The sequence below is a fragment of the Archocentrus centrarchus genome, chromosome 11, assembly GCF_007364275.1.
Source record: "Archocentrus centrarchus isolate MPI-CPG fArcCen1 chromosome 11, fArcCen1, whole genome shotgun sequence".
In the NCBI taxonomy this organism is placed as follows: domain Eukaryota; kingdom Metazoa; phylum Chordata; class Actinopteri; order Cichliformes; family Cichlidae; genus Archocentrus; species Archocentrus centrarchus.
In genome coordinates, this window is record NC_044356.1 from 4,064,708 (window position 1) to 4,085,473 (window position 20,766).

Sequence of the window (20,766 nt, forward strand, 5' to 3'; positions counted from 1 at the left end):
CATTTGTTTTGAGTTGAACCGAGACTTTCCTAATCCTCTTAGCGGCATTTTCGTTGTTAAAAACGACTAGCGAAAAAAACAAACAAAAAAAAAAACCACTAGCGACAAATCGAGCTTCTATTTCTGGTGGTTTTTTTGTAGCTCCTTGTGTTTGGAGACTGACTTCTATCGCAGTTTCTGTCCAGCGGGTGCTGCTGTATAAATAAACACACATTTTATGATGTAGGCCGAAATTGAGCTTCCCCTCCTTGAAAGACCAGCATCCGCCACTGATTTTGAGGTCACCATCCAAGAAAAACTGTTTTGCTGATACAACAGAACATCCATGCCTGACTAAAGTTTGCCAATGAAAATTTGAAACACAGTTATTATTAAACATTATGTTGGTATTAGTAAATGAGCCAGGCCCAGTACTGCCTGGCTCATATACTAATACCAACGTGACAGTAGGCTTCCAGAGGACCAGGACTGCCAATTAAAATAATGTTTTAATGCGTTTTTAAACCAGATAGAGTATTGTTCTAGCAATGTGGTAGATTGATTTTATCATTGTATGGATTAGTAATCAATGTTCGGTCGGCAATTTAATAGCCATGGTCAAACATTAAATAATTCATTTGAAAAAGAGTAAGTTCATAAATGATGTGAAAAGCCTCAGTGGAACTCATAAGAATACATGTCATGTTTCAATCTGCGATCGACTTGTTGAGCCTTTTGTTTTTATGTGATGTGATTGATTGGTTATGCCTTCAGCTGCTGGAAGGGGGTGCAACAGAATTGTACTGCACACTGCATAAGACTGCTACTTACCTGTGCAGGAAAAATGAAAGTAATGAAGATCATTTTGGAATATTGTCCTAGGACTAAGATGTTGCACATCGATGATTGTTACAGTTTTTATAATGATGTTTTGTACCTATGTATATTTTTCAACAATATTATTCTCAGTGAAGCTGCTGAGAGTGAAGCATTGCGTCCTAACATCTTTATTGATTTATACCCCCCTTTTCAGGGTGTAACAATTTGGAGGCACTGCTGGGATGAATGTGATGGGGGTCCGCTGTCCCAGATAGATGCCTTGGTCATCATTCAACCCCTTCCATCTACAAACGGGCTGAGAGATGCAGTGCGGTGGTTCAGTGACTGAGCAAAGGGATCCGCATGCAATCTGAGGTTATTTACTGGTACCAAGAGAGCTGCACTGTCTATTCTGCAAAGAGAAGGTCCTGCACCACACTAATACACTGCAAAAACTAAATGTATTCTTCAAAGTTAGAGGACTTGAAATTAGAAGTTTTTGGTGCTTTGTACACATTGAACAAGGACACTTTGATTAAGGTTTGTGATTTTCTATGTATTGGTGGTTCAAAACTTGAAAATGTATCAGGTAGGAGCCAGTCCTCCCTAATTTCATTTGTCATAAGGCACTTAGAAAGAGAGGGGCTGGGCGAGCTTGAGGATCGGGGTATGGCTGAGTTCCTGGTTTTGAAAGATAAAATCGTTGAGTTGCAACAGGCTACTCAGAACAGTACGCTGGAACACATAACCTCAGGTGCTAACCTGACAAATGAGACACGAGAGCAGGTCATCCAGCCTTCAGAAGAAGAGTGATTGAAAAGAGAGATAGAGACACTCCAGTTGGCTTTAGCTTTATCACAACTGGAGAAAACAAACCAAATCAGTGGAGCCAAACAGCCTGCGAGTGGAAAGGATAACAGTGTCAAACAGATCCCCCAGCCCTGCCTATCATTACCGTGGGGCAGAGAATTCAGGATAGCAGGCCAGATTGGTGAGCCAGGCCAAAAAGGCAAACTTACCTTCTCCAGTCTAGCACACCAAATTGAACAAGCCATCAGCAAAGGAGTTCCTGAAATAGAAGTAGTTGATGCAGTATTCAGGTGAATAGCACCAGGCTTACAATTGCGCAGTTACCTGGAGGGCAGAACTTGCCTACCTTGAGGAGGATTCTGAGATCCCACTATCAAGAGAAAGGTGCAACAGAACTATACAAACAGCTCACCTCAGAGGTCCAGAGTAGCAAAGAAACCCCACAAACCTTTTTAATCCGAACTTTGGATCTGAGACAAAAAATCCTATTTGTTTCACAGGAAGAGGAATCTGGTTTAAGATATGATCCTGTCCTTGTGCAAAGCATGTTTCTCCCCACAGTTCTGACAGGCTTGCAGAATGACAACATGAGAAGTGACCTGCAGCCATACCTCCAACACACAACAACCACTGATGAACTGGTTCTCGAGAAACTCAATGTTGCCTTTGCAAATGAAGCAGAGAGACAAAGCAAAACACTTTCCCAGGGGCGGACAACCACTGTGCATTCACTCCAGTCTGACACTCCTGCAGATAAAAAAGGAAAAACACAAAATCCTGAAAGCAACAGCAAACCCCAGTCCAACCAGCTGAATGAACTCAAAGAAATACGTTCTGATATGGCATTGTTGAAAAACTTGGGTGCCAAAGTTGCACAAATCAGAGAGGCAATCCAACAGTCTAATTCAGCACAAACACAGTACTTTGCCTTACCCGTGGTGCCAGAATGTGCTCCTCCTCCTCTGTTCCAGTACCGGCCACAAAACTCCTGGTCTTCTGCAGGGTCAGGACAGAGGGGTGATACAGCTCAGTATCAGCCAAGGGTTACACCACAACGTCAGTATCCCACTCTGAATCGTGCACGCCCCAGAAAATGTGTTGGCTGCCAGCAAAGCAGAACTGAATATAGCACCCATTGCTACCGATGTGGTAGTAGTGAACACTTCCTCGCAGGTTGCAGGGTGAGAATACCTATACAAGACAGAAATGGTCCTTTGAATGTAAGAGGGTTACCTCCACAGGACAGGGAGTAACCAGCAACAGTGTAATGTCCCAACAGCATTGCTTCCACTGTGGCGTTCATGAGAAACTCCAAAAACTCAGAAGGTGTGCAGCCTATTAAAAAAAGCATTTATTGTTCTAAGATCTGTCAAGCTGAACATTGGCCAAAACACAGAAATCAGTGTAACACACACACAGAACCTAAGGTAAACCAGCACAATAACCCAAAGGCAAGTGTTGTATGTCCTATGAAGGTGAATAGCCAGTCCCGTCTTGTTGCTCTTGTTGGGAAGCGGTGTATGGTTGAATGCTATATACAAGGCTGCAGGACCCAAGCATTGTGGGATACAGGCTCCCAAGTGTGTATTGTTGATGAAAAGTAGAAACAGAGACATTTGCCACATGAAAAATTAACGGACGTCTCTGAGTTACTTGATGCACCTGATGGTTTGAAAATCATGGCTGCTAATGGACAGAACATGCCCTATAAGGCTTTCTTTGAAGTCACTTTCAGTTTAGCTGCTGAGGGAGCCAACTCGAACTTGTTATTCCCATGTTAGTGATGAAAGGTGGAAATCTTTCACAGCCCATTCTAGGCTTCAGTGTCATTGAAAGACCAGCACTGTAGAGCAAATGGATGCTGCAAGAAAAGAGCAGTTGCATGAGGCATTAAGAGTGGCTTTCCCATGCCTTGGGGAGAAAAATGTCACTACCTTCATTGATCTTGTGACTGATGACCAATCACGTGACTTGTTGTGAGAACATAAAAAGAGAAGATCCTTGTACCCAAACACACCTCTGTGCAGATTGACTATAGGGTGCAGACCAAGCCACTGAAGAAAGACACTACTCTTCTCTTTGAGCTTGACATAAACCCTCAGTGGACTGATGGGTTTGAGTTTTGTGAGACTTTAATAAAATTGAGAAAGGGTGTTCCTCCCTACATTGCTCTTGATGTGCAAAATCCCACTGATCATAATATTGAGCTGTCAGAAAAAGCTGTTGTGGGCACCTTACAGCAAGTCCAAGCTGTGTATCCAGCTAAAATTTTAGAGAAACCAAATCAGTGTCCCCCAGTGTTAGTGAATCAAGTGGATGCAGAGAGTGGGCGGGTTCCTGACACTCCATGGGATCCACCAATTGACCTGCGCCATCTGAGCGAACCTGAAACAGTGGTGGTACAAGGGATGCTTCGTGATGAATGCGCTTCCTTTTCTAAATCAAATGATGACATTGGGTGAATTGAAAAGATGAAACTGAAGATATCACTGAAGGATTTGGATCCTGTGGCACGCACTTACCTGTCAGTACCAAAGCCACTATATAAGGAGATGAAAGAATACCTGCACAACCTTATTGCACAAGGATGGGTAAAGAAGTCCAACTCATTTTATGCCTCACCAGTTGTCTGTGTGAGAAAAAAAGATGGTAGGTTACGTCTTTGTATAGACTACCGAGAACTCAACAAAAAGACTCACCTCATATGGTGCCCCGTATGATTTTTCCTCACTTGTTCTATTGTTTCCCTCTTATCTCTTAAATGGCAGCGCCTGTGACAGCAGCAAGTCCACGGAACAGTTATGTCCTATGTTTGTGGATTGTTTGTCTCTGTCTTTGGATGGGTGTTCTGAAGCACTCATTTGTTTGACACGTAACAACAATAATTTGGTTCTTAATTGATTCTTGATTCTATATTAATGTATAGCACTTTGGTCAACTGTTGTTGTGTTAAATGTGCTATATAAATACACCTGGCCTCACAGTTTGTGTCCTACATAGGAAATTCAAACTGAGTGCATTCATTAGGATTAAAATTTAGATTGAAATAACATTTCTATTCTCATGTATTATTTTATATTATTATTATAATGTATAATGAGGTTCAGTTAGCTTTACACAAAAATAGCAGGTAGAAACGTCCTCCAAAGAACTACTTTTACTTTCTTACTTTGAGTACATTTCAGAGCCTGTACTTTTTTACTTTTACTTGAGTAAAGAAGCTGAACCAGTATTTCAACCAAAGTATTTTTTTAACACAAGTACTTGTACTTCTACTTAAGTACAGAACGTTAGTACTTCTGCCACCTCTGGGCATGCAGCCCAGAGCAGCTAGGAATCAAACTACCAACCTTCTGATTGGTGGATGACCTGCTCTACCTCCGGAGTTACAGCCACCCCATAATAACCAGAGGGCATCACGTAGTTTTTCAGGTGATTTAGGTGCGGCAAGTTAACGGAATAATGTCTGTCAGCTCGATACAAAATATTCCAATAAAAAGCAAAGAGAGATGAACTAATTGTGTTTCATGTTATTCTGCTCAATTTCAACAACACAGCACAGCCTGAAAACACTGCTTATGACCGGAGATTTCATTTATGCTACACGAGAGGGCATTAACATCCAAAACAGTGGTTGCCAAGGGGATTGAGGCACATGCATAAAAGCCACATTTACTTTTATTGTGTGGAATGTAAAAATATTGAGTTGGTACATTCAAACTAAGCAGACATTAAACAACTGAGAACTGAGCAGGTCACTGCTCACCACTATTCTCCACTCTTTCACTGACCAAACTCTGAAATGAATGGAGGACCTGTCACTTCATAAACAGATATGGATTCAGATGGAAAATGTCTTTGACTTAAGCCACTTTTGGAGGGAAGTTATTGTCAGCTCAGCATGTAGTTAGACTGCAGGTGGATGACAAGTGGATTCTGAGACTGGTGTACAGAAGGAGTCCACCTCCTGCTGCACCTGCCCTGATGGAGGCCCTCCTTCTTCTTCTTCTTCTCCTCTTCAAAAATCTGATGTTCTTTTTCCAGCTGTCAGTTTCTTTAGTGGAGAGGTGTTAACACTGGAGAAGTGCTCACAATCCTTCTCAAAAAAAACACAAAGTAGTGACACAAATCATGGATGTGCGCATGAACTGCTTAAAAACAAACAAAAAAAAAACACTTGACAACAAAATATTCATTTTCCATTGATTTTTGTGCCAAAATACAACTTAAAAACAAAATAAGAAAACACAACTTTGACAGATACAGTCCTCATGATCCCTGCGTTTTTAAACCATTTGACCCCTTTCCTCTCCGTTTCTGCATCCCCACCTCACGCTGTAAGAAGTCTGTCCGCTCTGCAGAGCCTCACTCGTACTCTGCGATCAACACCATCATGCCGACTCCGAACAGCAGGGCCACAATCTCCATCAGAGACTGGCCGAAACTGGAGCGGCCCGCCAGCAGCTCTGGGAGCACCGTCACTGTGGCGATGTAAACGAACCCTCCGGCTGTGAAGGGCAGGATCCAGGCGGTGGCGGCGGCGCCCACGCCTTCAGCGAACAGGGAGCAAGCCGTCCCGGCCAGAGCTCCCAGGGCTGTCAGCAGCTGTAGACACATGGCCTGAAGGCAAAGAGGAAGATCACACTGCATGTCACTGTTTCTGAGTTTTTATGCTTTTACATTTTTTAACGAGGCCAGAATATTTTAGCCCTCACACTTAATACAATATTACAACACAAATGTTTGTATTGTTTTAGCACCACATTTTAGACATTCACTAAAAAAAAAAAAGGAGGTTTTAATTATTAAGATAAAAATCTTAAATCTTGGGGCAGCACCATTGTCTTACAGCAAGGAGGTCCTAGGTTCAATTCCACCTTGGCCAGGGTCTTTGTGTGGGGTTTGCATGCATCTCCAGGTTTCTTCCTCTCACAGTCCAAAGACATGGGGTTAGGTTAATTGGTGATTCAAAATTGCCCATAAGTGTGAATGATTGCCTGTCTCTCTGTGCGGGCCCTGTAATAGGCTGGCCACCTATACAGGGTGTACCTATGTCAGCTGGGATAGGCTCCAGTTCACTGAGTTTTGCTGACTTTCACTTATGCACAGTTCTCTTAAGGTCCCACCACAGCATTTCAGTTGGGTTGAGATGTGAACTTTGACTTCATATTGTTTGGAAATGGCCTTAGAACCCTTTTAGAACCCTTCCCCAGATTGATGGGCAACACACACCTGAATGCTCCAGATCAGCAAACTGCCAAAGCTTCTGCTTTTATAGAGGTGCTCACACTTGCTGATGATCAATTAATTAAGTGTTGCTACTTACTGTCTTAATTCTGCAGAAGCAGTAAGGGTGTGTTTAATTTTTCACACACTGGATTTTGGCTTATTTTGTTAAATTAATAAAGACTCACTGCAATGTGTACTGAGAAATTCAAGGACTTTTTGGCCTAAACAGCAAAATAAAAGAGCTTCATGGTTCAACAGCACAGCTGCCAACCAGACCACAGCAGGCTTTTACAGTTTTATGGGGAAGGAGGAGCAGTAGTTATTTAATGACTGCAGCTTGGGTTGTCATTTAAAGGCTAAAGTGACTATGAGACCGGGGCCGTTTCTCAATATGCGTTGTTGTGCGGACTTCTGTACTCGTGAACTTGTGAAACGTCATCACTCTCAGTCCAAGTACTGTTCCAAACCTAAGTACGCATAAAGGCAAGTTCAAAACACCCGGATGTGTTCTCGCTCCGCCCCTTTTATCGAGTCTGCATCGGTGGTGACTTGTGTGGACTTGGTGCAGCCAAGTATCCCAGAATGCATTTCAAACAAAGCTCAAAACCAACCAGAGGTTTTAGTAATAGAGTAATAGTAATAGGCGGAATAGAGCGGCTAAAAGTGAGAGTAAATTTTGAAATTTTACCGCTTCTGTGACACAAAACAGATTTTTACGGTGTTTTCAGGCGAGAATGTAGATGTGTAAACATCAAATATCTCCTCAGTTTATCAAGATATTGCTTGAATTCAAATGTGCTCCGACGTTTTCGGAGATGTCCGTTCTGCTGCTCTAACGGCGCCGGCCGAACGACGGTCGCTACAGGCGGGGAGAACTCCAGACTGCCGGCACAGCGTTTTCAAAACTCTCGCTGGTTTTCACTGCTGAGTGGAAGTTACACACAGATATAATACACTCAAATTATCTCTAATGGCTGATGTTTGGTTCATTTCGGCATTTCATTTGTTCCTGTGCAAATCAATAAAACTGATATTAAAAATATTTTATTCAGGAAGGAACAGGAGAGCCTTTTCACCAGAATGGGAACATCGCATCGGCATGTTGATGCTGTTTATGGAGATCGTGAAGACTGATGACAAGCCTGCTCCAGAAATGATCAAACTATATGTTTTAAAATGTTAATATTTATTTGACTGTATTCTAAACAAATAGAATTTTTTAAAGGATGGAAGTGTTCTGGATTAAAAATAATATAATTTTAATATTTGACCTGTTTTTGTAAAGTAAGCAGCAGAGCTGTGTATACATGTTTTTATTCAGAGATGAAGTTTTTAAAACCAATCAGTCAGTAAATTTAAGCTGGAAGGCGACAGAAACACTGGAGCTGAGCTGTGATGTCATCAAGTACGCTGGTGTTCCAACTGAGAAATAATCCCCCGTACCTGAGGTTTGAGAAACAGCCCCGACGTGTCAGTATGTGAGTGGATAACATTTCCTGGTTGACACTTTCTACAGTGTAAATCTACAGTTTAACCTGCATGTAAACAGGGTGTCTTTGTTCTAATAGTTATTAACTCGTTTGTATTCAGTTGTTTTCTGCTTATTAGGGCTTCAATGATTCATCGATGTAATCGAATCTACAAAAATGTGTCAATGTGGAATTTCATCGTCGAAGTGTCGTACTTTTAATCGATCAATTTTGTTCTGCTTATCGTGTGATTTTGTAATTGCCAATAAAAGCAATATTAACGAAGAAGAAAGTAACAGAACAGCGTAACGCTGGTGGAACAGAGAGGAGGGTGTAGAAAATAGAAAATGTGGCAGCATTTGACAGAAACCAAAATAAAGCTGAATGCAGACGGTGCAGAGCACAGCGTTCTTCCACGGCAGCATCACTGCAATGCTGAGCATTTAAAACGCCGGCACCCCGGAGCTGTGAGCTCAGGACGGGGACATTAGTGTGCCATTGATACCCGTTAATGTTCGTACACAGACTGAAAAATTTCAAATGTTTAGTTCTTTTAATTTTGATGATGATATATGATGATGATGATGATGATGATAATATATATATATATATATATATATATATATATGTGTATACACACACACACACACACACACACACGGGGGTGTCAAACTTCTGATTTAAGCTTAATTTATAGTGTAAGTTTGTTCTTTGTAAAGAATTTTGAGAGCTATCCATATCAGTACTCTGTGCCGCCAACCTTCGGATTGTTTTTTACAGTTTTTTCTTATTTGACACTAAACTACAGCCTGAGTCATCAGTTACCTTCCTCTTGGTGCAGCCAGACTGGATGAGGATGGCAAAGTCTCCAATCTCATGTGGGACCTCATGGAGCAGGATGGTGAGGGTGGTGACAGTCCCCACTGCTGGACCAACCAGGAAGGAAGCACCGATGGCCAAACCATCAGTGAAATTATGTGTGAAGTCAGCTGCCAGGTTCAGGTAACCAGACACCTTGATATCTGCATTAGTGGAAAGAACAGTAACTAAACTGAGCAAAGACCTTAAGAATATGTAAAGGGGTGAGTGGGTCATGGAGTGAGGCACAGAACAACAAACACAGACTATTTTCTACTCCGGCAGGTAAAAAAAATAAAAGAATTTCAAGCAGGGTTGGGCCTGGTTAGTACTTGAATGGGAGACTGCCTGGTATCAGTCTATTTACCATTTCACATGCAGTAAACACATGTTCTGTTTCATCCTGCACTGCAAATTGTTGTAGGTTACAAACAATTATAAAGCCTCCAAACTGAGTGACCCCCAATCCAACCCCTGCAGCAACGACAGCTGCAGCACCACTTTAATTCCATTCCCGTCTCATTTGAATTTCCCAAAGGGAATTTTCCCTGTGGGAAGGCTGGAACAGCCATACCAATCCCAACTTCACAATCCAAGACGGCAGCAGTGAGCAGAAACAGTGGAACCTGTGATCTGTGCTACCACTGTTGCGTATTTGTAAGTCTCCACATGTCATACACAGAGTACTGACCATGTCTGTCAGTGAACGGTGAGCAGACAGAATAAAGGGTGCTGTGTTGTACTTCAGGTGTTGCTAGTGATAAATGGCTAAATGACTGTGTTGCTTGGCAGCAAAACGTTGCCTGGTTTCTAACAACTACCATCCGAAGGTGGTCAAGCCGGGTGTGATGTCACTTCCAGCTTTGACATCCAACTTATGAGGTAAAAGGAACACAGCATTACACCTCTATCAAAGAGAAAAGCAGGGGATATATTTGGGGGGAATTTTAAGGATACTTTGCACTTTAAACTTAGGCCATTTAAAATGACAGATCAAAGTGTATTTGACTTCAAAGCAGTATCTATACTTCAGTGCTTCACCTGTCCTCTTTTTCTCCTCTTTCTTTGATGTCTTCTCATCTTTACTTTCTTTCTTCTCTTTCTTCTTCTTTTCCTTTTCTTCCTCTCCATCACTGTCCTTCTCTTTGGGAGCAGCTGGAAAGACGACACAGGAGAAGGTTTAAAACACCTACAGAGACTAAAGCAGGGAAATGTGCTGAGCACGTCTTCTTTCAGAGCAACAGATGAGTTTCCTTCAGCGTACCGTGAGAGTGTCCATGGCCATGCCCTCCCTTCAGCAGACGCACAAATTTTTCCACAACTAGGAAGGCGATGATCCCACCAAGAACCCAAAGACCCACAGACATCATGTGACCGTGGGCAGCTCCTGTACAGGTAGGAAACAGCAAGAACTGGTAGGACGTTCAATACATGCTGAGTCCAGTATACAGCTGAGCTGCACACATGAGCTCTTCTTAGCTGTTTAAAAACTTTTTTTTTAATCACCGGTCAATAACAGAGAACCAGCTGGCTACACGAAAACAAAGAAATACAATCACTGCATACCGTGAGAGTGGCCGTGGTCATGTGACTCTTTACTTGCATGTGAGTGTCCATGATCTCCATCTCCATGATGTGAGTGGGGCTCTGTGCAAAACAAAGATGACACAACGAGGTGTCAAAAAGATAAACTGAGGATCAGACTAACGTCATTTTTTCCCCAGTTATTTTAGAAATCTAAAAGTTAAAAACTTACAGAGACACTGAGCTGCTTATTTTACCTTAACAGACAAATATGGGTTTGACTGGAGTGCCAAAGCTGTAAGCCTGTGCAGGGTGATCAGACACTGCTGGTGAGACTCCAAACAACAAGCAGCTACAAGCTTTCGTTCGGTAATTGCTGCTGAAAGCCCACGAACGGCAGCACTTTTATGCTGTGTCGCATTCGACACGTTCAGTGGTATAAGGTATAAAGCTTGTTGTGAATTGATGTGAAGATATTTGAAGTACTTCACAAATACACCTAAATGACAATTCTGACCTTAAATAAGCTTAGATCTTACATGATTAACTTACATCACAGAACTTTAGGCCTTTACACACCGGACGTGTAAATTTCGTGCGAATGTTTCGTGCATTAAAAACATTTTTTGGACTCGCCTGTTCTTAATGCAGCCGTTCACACCGACCGCATCATTTTACAGGACGAATTTGCAGCATTTATTTTTTCGGATCAAGTTTGATTTTTCTGACTTTCGCAAGCAAACAAACAGATCTGACCAATGAGAGCGCTGCATTTAGCAACATGTGCGCTCATAGCTCAAAATGTACTGAATATTCAGTGATGTGGGAACAGTAAACTCGTACTATTTTACCTCACACAGCTACACACTGTTCTGAGTCAGTCGGCTCTCTGATATTATCCTCTGCCTCCTCACATGTGATCCCAACTCTGCCAACAAGAGCTCAAACTGTCCCACTGACATCCTGAAATATGCGCGAAAGCATCCGTGATGCAGCTTCAACTCCGGGATCAAACCGTAAAACTCTCCCTGCTGCTGCTTTCTTATGAGCTGGATCAACACAGAATCTGTTTCTTCCTTCTCTTGTTTAGAAACATCAGGACCTCATTACATCATCGCTTGATGTCGACTTCATTTCTTTCACAGTGCGTTTTATGAGGACGATTTATTCACAAAAACGCAACACGTCCGGTGTGAAACGGCCTTTACAGCAAAATATGCACAGTAAAAAAATAATGGAAATGGGAGGAATACTCAGGTACTCACCGAGAGCATGCGGTATGAGGTGGAGGAAGGCGTCACCCAGCAGCCCACCAGAGGCGAAGCTCAGCAGCACTTTGAGCAGATTCTGGTGCTGGTCGCTGTTGGACTGAACTGGGATCAGAAACAGGATGAGGAAAGGAGCCGCACTAATCAGCAGGGTGGCTCCAACAGCCTGCAGACAAAGACGCAGCAGAGAGTTTACTTTTTGTATGTTTTGTTTTCACTTGGAACAAAAATATTAAACTGGATCACCAAAGATGGGACACGAGGAAAGATACAGAAATTAGCAGAGAAAAAACAATAAGGACACAAATATATATATCTGGAGGTTACTGGTGGAAAAATAACACTGAGGGGTTCGGATCTGCGAGCAGAGATCTGAGGACTGGAAAACAAGGCTACAGAGCTTCTGGCACAGAAGACCACATGTGGTTAAATAACAGCAGCCAAGTGCCAACTGCAACTCTGTGTGTGTTCTTTAGTGGTTTCAGTGTATCACTGCAGGTCTGTGAGTCATTCAGGCAACAGACACAGCATTCAAGCTCCTCAATAATATAAGAAACAAAGAAGAGCTGGAAACACTTTTTTTAAAGGCCTGCAACAAGTCCCATGCAGCTGATAGCAGCAAGTCACACAGACCTGCACATTTCTCCTGTGAGGTAACAGCTGGCTTTGCTGCTTACATCCATACTCAACTGTAATGACACTGGAAGCCGTGTCTGCGTTCAAAACAATGTAAAACATGAGCGACCAATTGCAATAACAGACCTCACAGTACAAACCACGGCTAGTGCAGGTAGATCGCACGCAGCCCCCGTGGAGCTGGGGAAAAAATGTAGATTGCACGGCTTTAAAAGAAATAAAGATGGATGATAAACTATCATCCATCCGTTTCGTTACCACCCTACGAATGCGCATTTAAGCACGCTAGCTTTGCTAGCAGCTCGCAAGCTGAAAAAGTGTGGGCCCTCCCGTTCTAAAACAATCAAAGATGAGTCTTTCATTCTGGGAAATATGAATATTCACCTGCTTTTATTATTGAGACGTGAAGAGAAATATATGCTAATTACATATAAAGCCTCACCTCTAAAGCGAGGGTCAGTCCAAGTTTGGTGCCATAATAGACAGCATCTGCATTACACATAATTAAGTATTGCACTACTTTGTTTTTTACTCACTGCAGTAATTATTTAGACTGCTTATTACATCACCTGTGTAACTGTGAGCTAACAATGCAGCATTAAACCTTTCATTTGTCTACATGTCTGCAGAGTCCCTGAGCTAATGTGCATGCAGACGGTCTTTCTTTTAGTAACCCAGTCATATTCATACTGACAGAAATGTTTTTCACCTTCAGTTCTGTTACCCACTGAAAATGAAGCTTTTGTGGGTCGACATACATTCAGATTGAGCATCATGCTAGGTACCTCACTGCTAGCTTTGTGTTAGCATCACAGATCGAGTGTAACAGACTGACATTTCTGGAATGAGCACAGTTTGCTCTTTACTGTCACATCCTTGTCTGTTCATGTATCACTGTGACGTGTTATTCTTCCCCCAAGCAACAGTTGCACAATTCTGCACAAAAATCACACGTTACTCTTTGTCTGTTCAAGCACCAAGAAGATAATCACAACACAACTAATGCCATAATTGTTTGATTGTAAATATATTGTGAATTTAAAGTGGTTATATTACTGCTTTATAGACAAAATGTAATGTGATTTCATGCATGTGATTACTGTGGAACACAGACGCAACATAGGGGACAATGTATGTGAGCATAATGGTCTGTGTACAGTAAAGGCAATGAATGTTTAATTTATCTGAATAAAATCGATATATTTGCATATTAATTTGTGACTATTTTGATGACAGACTATTTCCTGGCTTGATGAGCTGCCCTTCGAGAGTTTTAATGAGAGATGAAAATCATGTCAACATACAAGAAAGAAAAAAAAGTTGATTTGTTTTCAAAACCAATTCCTGACCCTAAACTCATTTTCTATTTAAACAAGATCTTTAAAAGGAGCTCAGAGTCTGTTTTTACATCAGAGGTATTCTCATAAGAAATAAAGAACTGGTTAAAAAGCTGTGTATCTATTTGTGTTATACAAATATTTTAGACCACATTTAAAAATAGCACCACTGTCGTTACCATGAACTCACCTGTGTCCAGAGCTCCACCATGTTCCTCTTCTCTCCCACTGTCTCCCTCCTCGCCCTCTCACCTCCATGTGACTGTCCACCTCCCTCCTTGTGTACTCGAACAACATTCTCATGAGCGTGCCCGTGATCATGAGCGTGCCCGTGTCCGTGATCATGAGCGTGCCCGTGTCCGTGATCATGAGCGTGCCCGTGATCATGAACGTGCCCGTGATCATGAGCGTGCCCGTGCCCGTGATCATGAGCGTGCCCGTGCCCGTGATCATGAGCGTGCCCGTGTCCGTGATCATGAGCGTGTCCGTGATCATGAGCGTGCCCGTGATCATGAGCGTGCCCGTGTCCATGATCCTCTTCCTGCAGAGGAAGGTTGGCCTCAGCGCTCCACTTACTTGCTCCATGGAACATCTTCACCTGAGGGCCGTGGGAGTGCCCATGGTGATCATCCTCTCCGTGGGAGTGGCCGTGGGAGTGGGTGTGCCCATGTTCACCATGGGAATGGCTATGAGCAGTGGCTGAATGACAGGCTAACAGCAGTACTGCAGAAGTGGCCAGCGTCAGTATCAGCAGATGTACACAGCCCATATTAAAGCCCTGTGATGCAGAGGAAAGAGGATGCTTAATAAATAAAAACTCATAATGAAACCAAGAAGCAATTTCTGCATGAGAACTGAAGCCAAGTGGAAGTGAAAGATGCTCAGGCTAAAATGGCCAACCAAATGGGGCACGAGGGTGGCTCAGTGAATAAGCACTTCCAAAGCAACTATGAGTGGATTTTGGTCACTAACTTTTCAAGTTCTCCAAGATCTCTGACTTCAACTCTCTTATTGGTTTACTCTGTTACAGTTGTACTAAAAAGGTGCACGCATTTCCAGGCAGATGAGTTTCAGATCCAAACAAAATGCAGCTTAACTGATTAAGACAGCAGTGAGTCAGCAGTAAGAAGTTCCCACCAGCATGTGAAGGCGAAGTATCCTTAATGCATCAGATCATCGGTTTGCATGAAGCTACTGACCCCCTGCCGTGAATCAACTCGAAGCTCTTCAGAGCCCATCAAACAACGTTTTAGCTGCTCGTGGCTTTTAGCGCTGCTCTCCCGGATACCCGCTGCATGTGACACAGCAGCATCTGCTGATGTGCGCACACAGCCGTATCATGTCAGCTGGAGTGGGGGTAACCTGAGTTTGAGCGAGCTAGATTTGTCTTGCCTTCTGATTGTTTATTTGCTCGCGGCTTCGCACATCGGCTGTGGTGGGTAAAAGTGGATAATCTCTCTGGAGAGCATCAACTTTAATCTTAAAGTAAACAGTAAAAGCCGCTCAAACAGCACCACTGACCGCAGGTTTCAATTAGCCTGCTAACTGGCTAGCTAGCTAGTAACTAATTTGCTAGCATGCTGCTGCAGCAGAAGCAACATGTCTGAATGCAGCGAGAGAACAGAAAAAATAAACAATTCAATCCTACCAGATAGTGTCAGATATCACTGACTGTCGGCCACTTGATAACCGTTCGTCCTGCGTCCAGAACTACCAGTATTTCTGCCTGCGTTGGTGCTGCTGGTGGCTGGGAATAAGACGTGGCATTTACTCAACTAAACGAAATCTCGCGGGAACACGTTCCATTCAAAGTCTACCGCTACTTGTTGTGGTGCTCTTAAGATAATTTTCTTATTCACAACTTAGATCAAATGAATTGTTTAATTTACCTTGAAACTTTAAAGTGTTAAAAGTTTTAACTCAAAATAAAAGGAGTACGATTTATCCTGATTTAAAGTGCATAACCAAATTATCGCGAGAAATGTGATACCGACGGCAGCATCCCGGAGCTCAGGATATAAACATCCTTTCACACTAATGACTGACGGCTTTATTTATTATGCAAAGAAGAAACGACGAGACTTTGTTATAACACAGGAGAAACTGTCATGACATAACAAAACAATACTCATAAAGATTTTACACATTTATAATTTCTTGATTGGTACATGCATTAAAAAACAAAAAACAAAGATGTCACCGAATGAGCTTAACATTTCTAATAAAAGCACATGTTCATCATTTAATATAATGCCACGAAGCAGTCATCACTGTATTATACTTTGTAGTAACTGTATGTAAAAACTGACGACAATGACAGTTAAACACTTATAGTAAGCACTCCGATAGGAACATACATGTGATCGTTGATGTAATTAAAAAAAAAATGATTTTGGTTTTTAGATGCTAAAATCTAACCTACACTAAGACACATATCTGACGTGTTTTGACACGTTATTGAAAGAAAAGGTAAGAAAATTAAAATTCAGTTCAGCTGCTGAGCAGAAGTTCACGTCACCTAAAATATGTACACTTTGTGTTTTGCAGCGGGTTGTATGAGATGACGGCCTGCCGGTTTGTTGCGCCTCCATCTAAATGCGACCTGATTGGTCAGTCTCCGCTGTGACGGCCCTGAGCGTCTCTACTAGCGTTTCTTATCAGCTGCTTCAGCTGCAGGACTCCACTTGTTTGTGCAAACAGGATGAACAGCCTGAGTCTTTTTCTCCTCTTTTGTCACGCTGCATCTTCAGGTAAAATGATTCGGTCTTGTTTTTGTCCCGCACGTTTCTGATGCAGCAGATGTTGTTGGGCTTTCTTCTTCTTGTGTCTCGGGACTCTGATGCTGCGCTTTTAGTTTTACTTTCGTCCTTAATTTTACGATCACCTAAAAAACATTGTTTACATTTATGAAGGAGTTAAGATGGTCTCATAAATGCACTCTTGGACACATCTATTCCGGATTATGTTAATATTATGGATTTTTTCATGGGGAAAAACTGCTGACATTGTCGACTCTTTTTCATTATACTGTCACACGCAGTTCCCATTGATGTAATCTAATTAGACTTATATTAACAATAAATACTACTACTCCTCATGCTGCCCCTGCTCCTATTACTACTAGCTTTCAATAAGGTTATTAATAAGAAAACGATCATTAATATTATTTTAGTATTATTACATATCTAAACACTAGAGGGCAGTGTTCCCACACAGCGACAAACCGCTGTTTGTACAGATAATTCCCTGATACAGCCCATCGTATAGAAAACCAGCCTCATTTGAAGCGCTGATGTTTGATAAAAAGCTGTAATACAGATGTGATATATTTGACTTATCTGAATCATAGTTTATAGTAAACATATATTTATTTTGCTTTTGAACCAGATAAACTACTGGCTATGCTATTTAAAATTGTTTTTAAAATGAACACATACTTAATATATATTAATGCTCTAATGAGTAACATTTTACAAGTATACAAATGTGCCATTTTTCCCCAACAGTGAAACACTCGCTGAAATATTTCATCACTGCTTCCTCTGGGATCCAGGACTTCCCAGAATTCGTTGGTGCAGCATTGGTTGATGAGGTTTTAGTGGGTTACTGTGACAGCAACATCGGGAGAGCTGAACCCAGACAGGAATGGATGAAGTTGTTCCTAAAAGATGCCCCCCAGCGCTTGAAGTGGTACACAGATAAGTGCTCTGGTAATCAGCAGGTCTTCAGAGCCAATATTAATAATTTGAAGACGCGCCTAAATCAAACTGAAGGTATGCTAATATCACCTTTACTAACAAACACTTTCAGCAGATGGTGCCTGTTTTCATTCACACACACCTTTAATCATCATTTATTTCATTTTATCTGGAGACTTGTTCTTACAGAAATGTCTGCCCCATAAGTTAGAGATTTACTCTTTTCTAGTGGCCACGATAAATGAATGACACAATCAAATTATGGAGTGAAATTATCTTGAATGAATGTGATTTATGTAGGGAAAATAAACAAGAGTTAAATTATGTTGATCATAAAATTCAGCTTGGATTGATATCTTATTTGCTTGCAGTTTATTAAAATGCACACTGACCCTGAAGGTCTGCCTGTATAATGGCCTGCAGACAGGTCTGAGCTTTGTGCTCATTTTCCTTTAAGGAGGAAGAGTTGTATTAGAGGGGCAGCAGGAAAATATCACCTCCATAAACAAGCTCACTGCTTGTGATCTGTGCACATCAACAGCAGCTGGCAGTGGAAGTGATGCTGACCACAGTGACCTAAACAAGAATGAGGAGGAGGGATTTTTTTCTTCCTCTTGTGTGTGCGCTGTCTTTATAGTGAATATGATTGACCTTAATCTTAACCATCCACAAACACACTGGCCTACATGTCTCTCTCAGGTGTTCACATTTTTCAGAGGATGAATGGCTGCGAATGGGATGATGAGACTGAAGAAGTCACAGGTTTTAATCAGTATGGTTATGATGGGGAAGTCTTCATAGCGCTGGACCTGCAGACACTAACATGGATCGCTCCCAAACCACAGGCTGTCAACTTAAAACTGCAGTGGGATACCGAAAAACCTCGATTAGAATACAACAAAGACTACTACATCCACGAGTGCCCTAAATGGCTGAAGAAGTACGTGAAACATGGGAGGAACTCTCTGCAGAGATCAGGTAGAATCACACATGTCATTGTATATGAATGCATAAGTTTCCCTTTCTGTTTCTAATCAGACCATTATAGACACACATTACATCCATATCATTTTTTGGTTTGATCTTTCCCAGTTCTTCCCTCAGTGTCTCTCCTCCAGAGGACTCCTTCCTCTCCGGTCAGCTGTCACGCTACAGGTTTCTACCCTGACAGAGCCATGATGTTCTGGAGGAGAGATGGAGAGGAATTTCATGAGGGTGTAGAGCACGGAGAGATCCTCCCCAACCATGATGGGACCTTTCAGATGAGTGTTGAGCTGAAAGTTTCATCAGTGAAACCAGAGGACTGGAGCAGGTACGACTGTGTGTTTCAGCTCTCTGGTGTCGTGGACATCATCACCAGACTGGACAAAGCAGCGATCCGGACCAACTGGAGTAAGACTGGTTCAGAAGTGATGTTGTGCCTATCAAACGTTATTGTCTTATTCCCTTTTTATCCACCAGGATATTTAAAAGCTCTGCAACAAATCTCAGCATCAAATTCTTTACTCAACAGAAATTAATTTTAACCTCATTAAATTATGAATATATGTAATTTCCAGTATGTTGCAGCCATAGTTTCAGTAGAAATAATACAGACATTCAGATGGAAGGAAACAAGTGTATCAATAACATTTACTCTGAGGAGTTTCATAGCTTTTCACATATTCTTATAGTGACAACAAAAATACATAATTAAGTTAGGCTGAAGCAGTATTTAGAGACCATTCCAAATTTTTGCTTTTACATTCCAAACCATCCCAAACAAACACACAATTTTACTGCTAAACAAACTGCGATTTAGAAATACTTTAAAATTCCAGCATCGCTCCGGTGAGGTGATGCTGGTGTTCCCACAGCAGCGTTTCTTAAACATTAACGACTTCACTGAAGATACAGCAGGTCACACTGGACCCTTTGGTGAGCTGATTGGCCACCAGGCAATATGAAATCCCTGAACTACACCAATAAAGAAGACAATGAGAATGTGTATCTCATAATCAAGTAGAATATTCAGAACTGATGCATTAACACTGGAAACAGCTGGCTTTGTTAGCAGTGTGAATAAGCCTCCATTTTGGACCTCTTCAGCTTCTCCCTCAGAGTTTCCTGTTGGGCCTGCTGTGGGAGGTGTTGCAGCAGTTTTACTCCTCCTGTCAGTCTTTGGATTCTTCATGTGGAACCGAAACAATAACGGTGAGATACAGCAGATTTTACTCCACTAATGAAATTGGAATTAAGGCATGTGATAGTTATATGTACTTACATTATTTATTGTTAATCATTTTGTGACATTATCCTCTGTCCGTATTTCAGGGTTCCAGCTCGCAAACAGTGAGTAATTTCCTTGAAAATACATCAGTTTGTCTTTACTTTGTGATATTTTGTTCACTGTAACAGCAGACCTTTGACTTTCTCTTTACCGTTTGTCTTGATAGGGGAGCAGTGAAGATCAGAAGATGATGACTGGGCACTGAGTATCAGCACAGTTTCCCAAACAGGGAAAGATTTTGATTTGGAGAGTGCAGATGTTTCTGAATAGAGTAACAACCACTGAGTCAAGCAGTGTACACACAGTACGTATACAGCACTTTTCTGCTGATTGACTGCTGGTTTAATTTGATGACTACTGTATGTAATCAGTCTGGACACAATATACTGATGGAAATTACTTCAAACTGCTCCTGGATCAGCAGACTGGACAGCTTTCATGAGCTGAACAGAGAGTGTGTGTATAGCAGAGATGCAGCTTTCAGGTCTGAAATGCGAAGCAAATGTGGAAGTACCTTAATCCTGCATTCTTTCTAATAGCCAGCAGGGGGAGACTCAGCTGACTGTAGTACAATCTTTGGCAGATGACCAAACAGCTCCCTTGAACTGTGATCTCAGTAAATGGTTTCCCCATGTGTTTATGGTCTCACTCATTACTTTCAAGTCTTTGATAATTTTATGGTCACATTGGAGTCAATTGTTGCCATGCAGTACCTCAGTTCCTCTGTCAAGTCCACCAATCACTCAACAACAATGAAACAGCAATGGCCAAAAAGCTCTTTTGAAACTTCAAGGATGGGCCTTCACTAAACTCTGGGTGATGATATTGTCAAAAATGATTTAATAAGCATATTAACTGTGTGAAAAGTGC

The 20,766-nt window shown here is 41.8% G+C and overlaps 2 protein-coding genes across 3 annotated transcripts; one reads left to right on the plus strand and one right to left on the minus strand.

Moving 5' to 3' along the window:
* Nucleotides 1-5,268: 5,268 nt before the first annotated feature.
* slc39a7 (solute carrier family 39 member 7) lies at nt 5,269-15,715 on the minus strand. 2 transcript variants are annotated; one of them, XM_030740864.1, is made up of 9 exons: nt 15,578-15,715; nt 14,120-14,707; nt 11,954-12,122; nt 10,731-10,811; nt 10,429-10,551; nt 10,206-10,319; nt 9,132-9,328; nt 5,938-6,228; nt 5,269-5,704 (listed from the first exon to the last, which is right to left on the minus strand). In XM_030740864.1, exons 2-8 carry the CDS (start codon nt 14,696-14,698, stop codon nt 5,974-5,976), a joined length of 1,518 nt encoding a protein of 505 aa, XP_030596724.1. In that variant the 5' UTR covers nt 14,699-14,707; nt 15,578-15,715; the 3' UTR covers nt 5,269-5,704; nt 5,938-5,973. The 2 variants fall into 2 exon arrangements, with proteins under 2 accessions (XP_030596724.1, XP_030596723.1); XM_030740863.1 differs by having other exon boundaries at nt 5,269-6,228.
* A 662-nt stretch (nt 15,716-16,377) lies between these two features.
* Nucleotides 16,378-20,534, plus strand: LOC115788015 (major histocompatibility complex class I-related gene protein-like). Its single transcript, XM_030740865.1, has 8 exons — nt 16,378-16,398; nt 16,477-16,679; nt 17,436-17,702; nt 18,327-18,605; nt 18,720-19,019; nt 19,716-19,820; nt 19,941-19,958; nt 20,063-20,534. The coding sequence occupies exons 2-8, from the start codon at nt 16,631-16,633 to the stop codon at nt 20,071-20,073; spliced, it is 1,029 nt and encodes a 342-aa protein (XP_030596725.1). The 5' UTR covers nt 16,378-16,398; nt 16,477-16,630; the 3' UTR covers nt 20,074-20,534.
* The last annotated feature ends 232 nt before the right edge of the window (nt 20,535-20,766 follow it).

Bases quoted from the DNA above. Each gene is read 5' to 3' on its own strand.
- slc39a7 (XM_030740864.1), bottom strand. From the start codon at position 14,698: ATGGGCTGTGTACATCTGCTGATACTGACGCTGGCCACTTCTGCAGTA. The intron at 10,812-11,953 runs GTGAGTACCTGA...TGTTTTGCACAG, and splicing joins CCTCATACCGCATGCTCTCG to AGCCCCACTCACATCATGGA. The intron at 9,329-10,205 runs GTGAAGCACTGA...CCACTAATGCAG, and splicing joins AGAGGAGAAAAAGAGGACAG to ATATCAAGGTGTCTGGTTAC.
- LOC115788015 (XM_030740865.1), top strand. From the start codon at position 16,631: ATGAACAGCCTGAGTCTTTTTCTCCTCTTTTGTCACGCTGCATCTTCA. The intron at 18,606-18,719 runs GTAGAATCACAC...GATCTTTCCCAG, and splicing joins GAACTCTCTGCAGAGATCAG to TTCTTCCCTCAGTGTCTCTC. The intron at 19,020-19,715 runs GTAAGACTGGTT...GGACCTCTTCAG, and splicing joins AGCGATCCGGACCAACTGGA to CTTCTCCCTCAGAGTTTCCT.